An 11,148-nucleotide genomic window follows, 5' to 3' on the forward strand; every position below is an offset into this window, starting at 1 on the left:
ATGGTTCTGTTAGCAGAGTGGTTCTGTTAGCAGTGAGGTTCTGTTAGTGGCGTGGTCTTGTTAGCAGCATGATGATAATAACGACCGTGGAAACGGACGATGACTGCCCTCCGGCAGACACAGAACATCCAAGGTTTCCCCGCGGAACCGACTGTTCTCATCAGAACTGGAAGTGATTGTGACTTGTTGGACCTTTAGAAATCCAGATGTTGTTTTTCAGGTGGTACTCTCGACTCCTTCAAGACGTCTTCAGACGAGTTACAAGCTTTTAAGTAAACTGGTTGATGTTGTTCATCTCATTAACTTCTAGCGATGCCTGCAGAAGTTAATTTGATGTGTAAGACGAGGAAAGGCTGATGTCACTGAATCCGCGCTGTCCGAGTCCGGTCAGAAACCCGTCCACTCATGGATTCTTTCCTGTTTGGTTGACACGTGCAAAATCTTAATGAGCCTTCCGGCTTTTGCCAAATTCAGTCTCACCCCTCGCAGCTGTGCCACCCCATGAACCTCTCAGCTCCGTGACCCCTAACCCATAACCTCTTACTCCCAGTAACCCCACAACCCCTGAAGCTCAGAGGACCGGCCATAAATCCATCGTCAGGCCAGCAGCTCTGAAGCTGCAGACCCTCAAGCTTCCCCCTTTTTTAACCAACTTCTGTTCTTGCTTCCCACTTTCAGGCTGGATGTCCACAGCAGCCTAAGGAAGGAAACGTGTCACGTTCAAGTATCTAGAGACCAATGGGAGGAGGGCGAGGGGACGCTATAAGTCAGGACAATAGTTACTTTTAACTTTTGCTCCTGGCTGCAGATTTATGACCTCACTGAGTGAGCAGTAGTGGGTGAACTAGATGATTCAGAGGTTGGACTTTGGTAAGGATGGACAATTAAAGCTTAAGAAAACAAGCAGAAAGACAAAAACATGCATGAACCTGTGTTTTTTTTCTGGTTTCTGCTCAACCCCAAATAGTTCTGGTTTAAGATCCTCCCCCAAATTATAGATTTTCATTAGTGTAACCTGAAAGTAAAGACGTCTCCTTGGGCCACACACTTGTTTCCACTCCTCCTCCTCCACCTAAAATAGATGTCAGCAGGATCCCCGACCACGGAGCTTTTTCTCTGGTGAGGAAGACGACCACATGAGTGGAGCATTGTGGGCTTGGATGTCCTCAGGAAATGAACTGGTTCCTCTGGAAGTGTGGATGTTTGCATGTGGTGCACAGAGAGAGGCTTTTAGATGTTTGTTTTAGAAACTGCACGCTCACATCATCGTGCATGTGTCTTTTCGATGCCTAATTAGATTTATGAATCTTTGTGTGAGGCATGAAATATATGAAAGATGAGTCATCTTACACTTGGACTTTAACGTCAGGTTGTTTTATACAAAATAATTAGCAGATTTGAACAAATGCAAAAGTTGATGACTTCTAGGTTTAAGCTAGATTTGTTAGTTGTGCTAGCCCAAGTTAAGCTATTTGTTAGCTTCGGCTAAATCTAATGGAGTCTGGAGCTCAAATCTGGGACTGGTCACTCCCAACTCAACTGTGTTCCAGTTGCAAGTCAGCAAACTCACTAACTTCTATAACTAGAACTATATCAATACAAGCTGATAAAGTGCATTTTTCTACTTTATTCATTTTCAAACACCCGAGCAACACGAGGCAACAAAGTACTCCTGTTTGTGTGCATCTGATTTAACAAGAAACAAACTAACAGAAGTAAAAAGTAAAGTTTATTGCTGCTGCTGGTACCATTTTTGATGCACAAGGCAGCCATATTGGATTTGAGCTTGCAGCTGCAAGGATTGTCCGAGTTTTTAAGTTGGAATTCCAACTTCACAGGATATTTCAGTTCTTCCTACTTGGATTTCTTTAAAAAGCTGTGTGCATGCTTGTTGAGTAGAATAATTGCCTTGTCCCTACCATAGACTGCAAATCAAATGATAAATTTGTTATTTTTATCTAATTAATAACATTACAGAAACTTGGGAGCCTTTGTTTCTTGAAATAGAAGTTGTTTAGAGCTAGCACATAGAAACCCTCAGTTGTGTTAAAATTATCGATACAGTCGTCCTTCGCTACTTGCAGTTCGTTTATCGCGGACTCGCTGTATCCAGGTTTTTCAAAATAAGATTGGACGTGACAAACGATCTACATGGACTTTTTTTTTTTTTTTTTTATTAATTATTTTAAGTTATTTAGAACCTGCTTCACCTTTGTGCAGCTCTTACTGCAGGATAAACTTCCTACTGCAGCTGATCAGCTTTTCAGCATTCAGAGCGGAGAAGTGGGCGTGGCCAAGAGCGCTCGCAGGTGGCAAAAAGCAGAGGAGGCAGGGCGCTGAAACCATGACATTCTGTGCTCTTTTAGAGCGTTTAGAGTTTAGAAACATCGTTTAGAATATTGCAAGAATGTGGGAAGGGTGTAAAATGTCTTCATATATATATATATATATATAAATACTTAAATAAACTACTTACTTCTTGTACTACTATTCCTACTTCGCGGTTTTTCACTTATCGTGGGTCTTCAGGGTTACGGATCCCCTGCGATAAACGAGGGACTACTGTATTGGCTTTACTTTTCAGATCTGGTGGCCACTTTTTAAACTTTTACTTTATGGTCTGAAATATTAACAAGATAACATAAAGTTTTCTCTTGTTTATAAAATAAAGGCCAACACAATAATGCAAAAATTTATTAGCATGATGTTTTAAAATAGTCAATTCCAGCATGCTGGTGATATATCAATAACTTTGCAAAATAAAACAGATAATTCACATTCATAGGTACATTTTATTGCATAATTCAATCAATATTTTCCTCAAAGTTGTTGTCCAGCTGATAAAAATTGCAGTAAAAGCGTGGCTCGGGAAACATGGATCGTGATTGACTTCTTGTCCGTTAAAAACGGAGCAGAGTGGAAGATAATGAGCGTCAGAAAATCCTCTTCCTGGTTTATTTTCAGTTGCCTCATAAGCAAGTTCCTCTTCCTAAAAGAAAATTTAAAACAAACACGAGCAGCCTGAGAAAACAGATGTTTTGTAGGTTTGGTTTTTTATTGACACATGCATTAAAGCTGTCACCAATAATTGATAGTGTCACGGCTCGCGCTGACGCCACACGCTCCTAAACATAGAAGGAGAATCGTCTGGTGGGAAAATCAGAGGAATTTGATGACTCGTTCTTTGCAGCGCACACGTGTAGACACGCGTGGACCGTTTGAATCACAGACAGATGTTCAGACTGTGATGACTGACGACAATCGATTTGTCTGCTCAGCACATCAACAACGACCACATCCACGGAGAGAAGAAGGAGTTCGTGTGCCGCTGGGACGAGTGTTCGCGGGAGCAGAAGCCCTTCAAGGCCCAGTACATGCTGGTGGTCCACATGAGGCGCCACACGGGGGAGAAACCGCACAAATGCACAGTAAGAACTGAACGACACTCGTGGAATTATCTGCTAACATCTCATTTTAGGTGTCTTTTTACTGATGCAGCTGGATGTGCAGAGCAGCTGTGAACCCCTGCAGGTTTAATGTTGAACCTAGATGTTTGTCTCATCCTTGCTCCAATAAAACATCCTCATATTTATTACAACACGAGACGTCTGTAAGCAGGTTCACTTCTGCTGTTTTACACTTTTAAAGGCAGCTGGGAACTTGTAGTTATTATGTGTGGAAGGGACGGCTCTTCTTCTGGTGCAGTTTAGCTGTGTTGTTTTCTCATTGGTGACACCTGCTGTTTAAGAACCGTCATTTTTATTTACGACATTAGTCTTGTAATCGTGTGAATGTTTCTGAAGCATTCACACTATTGGGGTCCATTTTTCTTCTGTGCATTTTTCAGCTTCTTTCTCATTCTGCAGTTTTTGTGCTTTTTCAACAACTCATAAATCAAAACGGTCAGCGTGTTCAGGACAATCCTGCTATGACTTTTGGTATTGGTGCAACTTTAGCTTTTTGAAATATTTAGCCTTTTCTGCCATTTTTTTTGTCCTCATAGAAAACGAGCTCATTTTCCATCCTTCAAATCTTTAGATCTGTTCACAACTTTTTACTGCTCCTTTCACATTTTGTTCTGCTTCAGCTTTTTTCAGCTTCCTTGTGCAAATATATTTTTTTCAGGTTCTTTCAACTAATTTCAGCTGATTTTTCAGCTTTTTTGTGCTTCTTTCAGATTATTTCTGCTAACTACATTTTTGAACTTCTTTCTGCTAATTTCAGTTTATGCTCCTTTCATCTGATTTCTGCTAGCTTCAGTTTTTTCTGCTATTTTAGCTACTAGCCTTTTCAGCTAATTCCACATTTTTTGCACTGATTTCTACTTTTTTAGCTTGCTTCAGAAAAAGTGTGCTCTCTCCACTTCCTTCTGGTCATTTAAGCTTCTTTCTGCTTTTTTAGCTACTTTTCAGCTGTTTTTTTTGTATGCGTGTGTGTGCGTGCGTGCGCGTGTGTGTGTGTGTGTGCAAATTTCAGCCTTTTATTTTTCAGATAATTTCCACTTTTCTGCTTTTTTCAGCCAAATTGGGCAAACATGTTCTTTCTGGTTTCTTCTGCGAATTTAAGCCTTTTCTAACTTTTCAGCTACATTTTTAGTATTTCTTAACTAATTTTAGCTGTTTTCAGATAAATTCAAGCTTTTCATGTTAATTTCTGCTACTTTCAGCCTAATTAACTTCTTTATGCTAATTTCAGTTCATTATGCTCCTTTCAGCTTTTTTCAACTAGTTTCAACTTTTTCTTATCTTTCAGCTACCATTTAGCTCTTTTTATGCTATTTTTAGTTTTTCAACTAATTCCATGTTTTTAAGCTCATTTCAGCTCTTTCCACTTTCTTCTGGTAGGTTAAGCTTAATTTTTCCTTTTCAGTTACTTTTCAGCTATTTTTTTTTTTTTTGTTGCTAATTTCAGGGTTTTTTTTTTTAGCTAATTTCTGCCTTTTTTGTGCTAATTTATGATTATTTAAACCTAATTCAGCAAATATATGTATTTTCTGCTTTTTTCTGCTAATATTGGCTTGTTCTTCCATTTCAGCTACACTGAAATGTGTGTTTTTAGCTAATTTAGCTAATTTCAGCTGTTTTTCTGCAAGTTCTTTTGCAACAAGCATTCACACTGCATTTTCACAGGAACTGCAATTTTTCTGGTTATTAAAGGATCGGGTATTTGTTTTATTGTTTTAATCCTAATCTATTGAATCAAAACGTATTTAATCCCATCGTGCTGTGAGTAAAGGTCGAACGGTGTCAGTTTTGCTGCTCGTGAGTCTTTAAAGTATTTAAGCAGTTTATCAAAATATGTTTAGGATCAGCCACAGACCAGATTATTAATAAAACCTTTGTCAACTTTTACTCCAGTTGTTTCTTCTTTTTTTTCCTTTCAAGAAGCCAAACTTGTTTGAAAACTTTTAGGTGTTTTCAGCAGTCTTCCAGTTTTTGGACTTCAGCTGCTTTTTTTTTCTGAGGAATTTTATTGTTTGTTTGTTGAGCGAAGCATTTCACCTATAAATACGTGTTTTAATCAGATTCAAGCCGCTCTATAGTTCAGAGCAGGAAGATCCCAGAGTGGGACAGTGTGCTGGTTTCATGTCCTTCATGTTTCCGGCGCTCTTTGTGTCCGTCAGCTCTGATTTGATCCTTGTTGGTAAACGAGCGTTATCGGAGCCTTAGTTGCTGTGTGAAGATCAAATCGAGCGCCCGTTCGCTCGGCTTCAAAGCTCCCTGATCGCATTAAAAACAGACGACTTGTGAAGAAGACACTTTAAAATGGTCTGATTGGCAGCCTGGGCGTGTAATTAAAATGTGCAGAGACGCAGGGGGCCGGGGGTCCTTATTAGGTTCAAGCTCTACACGTTCTGCGCACAAATCCCACATGCATGTGATCCGAACTCTGCCTCCTTTTCAGTTGTGTCTTTTAAGGAAAGATGTTTCTGATCCTCTTTCTGAGCGGCTCTGATTTGATCCTCTGTTCGTTTGGAAGCTGACTTCACTCACGATGACGGCTTAGAGGGAATACCAGATCACAGCTTGTACCGTACGAGCCGGAACACAGAGTTCTTTGTCTCAGAAACAGAACCAGCACCTTTCACAAAGCTTTTAAAGTGATGTTTGTACCACGGCTTCACGCAAACCTTCTGTTTATCCGTCTGTCTGTCCAGTTCGAGGGCTGCTCCAAAGCTTACTCTCGTCTGGAGAATCTCAAGACCCACCTCAGGTCCCACACCGGAGAGAAACCCTACGTGTGCGAGCACGAAGGCTGCAACAAGGCCTTCTCCAACGCCTCGGACCGGGCCAAGCACCAGAACCGCACGCACTCCAACGAGGTACGCCCCTGCACTGGGTTTTACCTGGTTCTGTTCGCAGCTCGGTGGTTCTATGTTCTGCTAAGTATCTCAGCTGTTGGGCTTTAATCAGACTTTCTGTGCGCCTCCAACAAGAACACAGAACCAGAACCAGTTTGGTGAAGCAGAATCTAAAAAAGAACAAAGTTTCTGAAGGATTTAAAGGTATTCCTATTTTTAGAAATAAAGTGAAATTGTTCAAAATACTTATAGATAAAAAACATCTTTCTCACTCCACAGTTTTTAGCTATTTCAACAAATCATGAATCAAAACTCATAGAAAATGAATTGAGCTCATTTTACACCCTTCATAGCTTTAGACCAGTTTACAACATTTTACTGGTCCTTTCACGATTTGTTCTGCTTCAGCTACTTTCAGCTTCCTGCTGCAAATTTAAACTTTTTTCAGCTACTTTCAGCTGTTCTTTCAGCTGTTTTGTGCTCCTTTTAAATTATTTCTGCTAACTAGAACATTTTTGTGCTTCTTCTAACTTCTTTCTCCTAATTTCAGCTTGTTATGCTCCTTTCTGTTTATGCAAGTTTCAGCTTTTTCAGCTATTTCAGCTCCTATTTAGCTTTTTATTCTGATTGTTTTCAGCTAATTCCATATTTTTTCCACTCATTTCAACTTTTTTCAGCCTAATTCAGCAAAAATGTACTCCTTCCACTTCCTTTTGGTAATCTAAGCTTTTTTCTGCTTTTTAGCTGCTTTTCAGCTTTTTTTTGTTGTTGCTAATTTCAGCTTTTTTCAGATAATTTCTACTTTTTTGTGCTAATTCCTACTTCTTTCAGCAAATGTGTTCTTTCTGCTTTCTTCTGCTTATTAAAGCTTGTTCTAACTTTTCAGCTAGATTTTTAGCATTTTTAGCTAATTTTGGGTAAATTCAAGTTTTTCATGTTAATTTCTACTACTTTCAGACTAATTAACTTCTTTATGCTAATTTCATCTTTTTTCAGCTAGTTTAAGCTTTTTCTGCTCTCTCAGCTTCTATTTAGCTGTTTAGCTGTTAGCTATTCTGCCAATTCTACTTTTTTTTTTTCTCATTTCACTTCTTTCCGCTTCCTTCCGGTAGTTTAACTTCTTTCTGCCTTTTCAGCAAAATATTTTTTTTCAGCAATATTTTTTTTGTTAATTACTAACTTTTTGTGCCTATTTCTGCTTATTTAAACCTAATTCAGCAAATATGTGTTTTTTTTTCTGCTTTATTTTGCTAATTTAGGCTTCTTCTTACATTTCAGCTACATTTCAGCTGTTTTAGCTAATTTCAGCTGTTTTTCAGCAAGTACTTCTGCAATAATCATTCATACTGCATTTTCACAGGAATTGCAATTTCTCTATTTTTTATTTACATGAATGCAGGTTTATTTAAAACATGTTTATCCATCTCTTTATGGCCTGCCAGCATAAATTTGGGTGATCATGTATTTGGGTGTGTCTGTTATTAAACATCTCATGAACCAGAGGACAGATTTTAATGAAACTCTCAGAAATTAATCATTAGCTCGACATCTACAGTTACTGCTGGAGTTAGCCCAGTTTAAGATGGCCGCCACAGCTAGTCACCATTAGCTAACACATGCCCATTCAATTTGACAAATCTTTAAAACCCGTATCGTTTGCCCTCCCTGTTGGCAGAAACCATACGTGTGTAAAATCCCCGGCTGCACGAAGCGCTACACGGACCCGAGCTCTCTCAGGAAGCACGTGAAGACCGTCCACGGACCCGAAGCCCACGTCACCAAAAAACAACGAGGCGACGCCCCGCCGAGGCTGCAGCCGCCCAAAGGAAACGGGGAGAACGAGACAAACTTCAAGCACGGCGCGAGAGGCGCAGACGGCAGGATGGAGGCCAACAGCACCTCCAGAGGGGGGCAGGACTGTCTGCAGGTCAAATCCATCAAGACTGAAAACTCTGTGGTGAGTTTGTTTCTGTAAAGCACATTTAACAAACAAACACCTATTTTATAACTAACCGTTTCTAACTCTGCCTCGTGAAAACAATCACTCCTTTTGGCATTTTTCTGATTTTGTTGGCCGACAGCAGGGGTGCCCAATAAGTCGATCGCTGTCTACCAAAGAGACGTTAGTGTTTTCACCAGTTTGGACATAACTGTATCATGCAGATGCTGCATGTGCAATGAGCCCAGCATCAGGGTTGCCAGATACATTTTAAATGTCTCATTTTACCCCCTCCTTTTCTGTGCACCTGTTCAACAAACACAACACACACCTCATCTTTGAATATCTTTACTCAGCACATATGTCAGTTTAGTTCAAAATACTATCATTTTACAGCGACAGTACTATAGTTTATATTTCTTATCTGGCAACCCGACAGACATGGAAACTACAGCATTTTTTGTGTGCACCCGCTCTTTTTTTGTTTATAATTCCCAATAAACATGGAAAAACACTTAACGTTTCCAGAGGTTGTTCTCGTGTAAACGGGGCCTTAAAGCAGGTAGATCACTTTGACTTGGTCGTTTTAAAAGTAGCTTGCATGATGAAAAAGTCTGGATACCCCTGACCTACATTGTAGAAAGAAAATGTGTTTTTATCATTTAATAAACTCAAAAGTCTGTATGAATACACTTAATGTTTCTTTGAGTCGTAGTTCCTGTGATTTCCACCCAAAATGAATCCCTGCTTCTTTCAGCTCAACGGGTCACACTGTTTCATAGAAACCTTAAAACTGAAAATCATTTAGTCACATCATGATGATGATTAACCATTTGTTTCTGCTTTTTCTTTGCTGATTTGCTGCATTAATTTGATCTTTCTAATATTGGACTAATAACCACTGCACCTTCAGAAATTGGTCCCTGATCTGTGTGAGAGCTCCTTGGTCTTCATCGTGCTGCTTGCTCAGACGTCTTCCTCACTCTGTTGGTTTTTTAACAAGTGTTTAAATACTGACATCATGGGACACTTAAGCTGCACAGGTGCTCGTGGTAAAACCTATTTAGTACTTTGTGAGTCTAACCAGCAGAACAACAGCCTAATTTAGATCCTCGAAACATTTTGGGGTAAATATGCATGCTTCTCAGTTTTAATTTAGTTTATTTAAAAAATAAAATAAAACACTTTTAATTCAAATGTTGTAATGCAACAAAGTCAGAAAAATGCCACAGGGTCAGATAGTTGTCTCCAATGTTTACTGCATCCGTTGGAATTAACCTTCTTGATTGTTGCTGACTTCTGTTTCTTCTTTAACCACCTTCTATCGGACAGACGTCTCTGAGGTGAGAACACGAGCCGCCCGTTTACAGAAGGATTGAACTCCGATCTGTCTATCTGTGCATGAAGATGGATTTAGACTAAATAATGATCTAAACAACTTGACAGATTTTGATGAAACTAGTAGGAATTCATCACTGGGCGTACCTTTACAGCTGTTGGGCTTTTGGAGTCAAACTGATTCAAGATGGCCGCCCAGTATAGATCCTAAACACTAACAGTTCGTGCAAAACAAGACCTTTATTTTTGACTTGTGTGTGCAAGGAGGTGGGCGATGTTTCAAGGAATGTTTTACTTTTATATGAGCTGCCCGCATAAAGCCTCAAATTTAATTTTCTGTTCAGAAAATCAACTGAGGGGCTGATAAAAGTCGTCGCATTAATAATAAAACGGTCGGACGGTTTTCAGAAACGCATCAAGCTGGGATCAAGCGGTTGGTTCTGGTGAGCTGGAAGGACTGTTGCTCACAGAAATCATCTCTTATGTTCTCATTTCCGTGTTAAATAAATCGCACTCATTTTTAATTAATGCGATAGAAGCTGCAGGCCTCAATCGGTTATTACAATCAGAATATTTTTCACTTATTTAATATTTATGCAGTTCAGTGAACGTGGCATGAGTTTGGTGTTGTTGTTTTTCTTTTATTTATATTCTTTTCTGTTGTTTTTCTACATAGAAACTGACGTCTGTCATTTTTATTCCAAATCGACCTTCAAACGGTTCATTTATGACCCTTGCATGAACCTTAACCGCCCCCCTTGTCCTCCCCCCAGACGTATCAGTCCAGTCCTGGTGGCCAGTCGTCTTGTAGCAGCGAGCCGTCGCCTCTCAGCAATGCCAACAACATCGACAGTGGGGTAGAGATGGCCATGCACAGCGGGGGCAGCTTTGGGGACCTCAGCGCACCAGAAGAGTGCCCCGTGGTCGACTCCACCGTCCCCACCGGGGGTCAACAGGCGGGGGTGGGACTTCAGCTGAGGAAATCCACAAGTTACGGTGGAGCGGTCACCATCAAGTTGGAGAACATCAAGAAGGAGAGGTTGAAGACTATGAGGGACTCCTGCCCCTGGGTGAACGCTGGACCACCGCAGGGTCAACGCAAAACCATGAAGCTGCCTCCCATTCCTGCAGTCGGTAAGAAAAAAATGTTCAGGGTTAAATGTTTTATTGTTCACTGTGAAATGGCTTCTTGTTATGATCTTACAGATTCATTTAAGTAACTAGAGTTCAGTTCAGCTGGAAGTCCTACATCAGGGTTCTGGATGGCTTGTGTTCAGACTACCAAACTAATGCAGATTAAAATGTTGCAGATCGTCTCTGAAGTGATCTAGAAGAAGTCGTCATTGCATACTGAGAGCATTCACACCTGTATTTAATGTAGCTTCGTCCAGATGCATTGTATACCAGTGTTAAAAACACAAGCGAGAATGAAAAAATATTATCACATACAGTATCTTATTCTGCAATGAGGTTAAAATAAATTAAGAGTTAAAAATAGATTGACGAATACATTCATATATATATATATATATATAGACGAGTTCGTTCAAATTCGCCGTGTACGAAAAGT

General features: G+C 40.0%; 1 protein-coding gene across 1 annotated transcript in view; it reads left to right on the forward strand.

The window, feature by feature from the left end:
• Positions 1 to 11,148, forward strand: part of gli2a (GLI family zinc finger 2a) — a 116,554-nt gene that overhangs the window by 100,853 nt on the left and 4,553 nt on the right. Inside the window, exons 10-13 of the mRNA XM_037686823.1 lie at positions 3,279 to 3,428; positions 6,158 to 6,322; positions 7,977 to 8,258; positions 10,352 to 10,712. Of these exons, the coding sequence (XP_037542751.1) occupies positions 3,279 to 3,428; positions 6,158 to 6,322; positions 7,977 to 8,258; positions 10,352 to 10,712 (958 nt within the window). The remainder of the gene's footprint in view (positions 1 to 3,278; positions 3,429 to 6,157; positions 6,323 to 7,976; positions 8,259 to 10,351; positions 10,713 to 11,148) is intronic.

The sequence above is a fragment of the Nematolebias whitei genome, chromosome 13 (assembly GCF_014905685.2).
Source record: "Nematolebias whitei isolate Nwh7 chromosome 13, NemWhi1, whole genome shotgun sequence".
Lineage (NCBI taxonomy): Eukaryota > Metazoa > Chordata > Actinopteri > Cyprinodontiformes > Rivulidae > Nematolebias > Nematolebias whitei.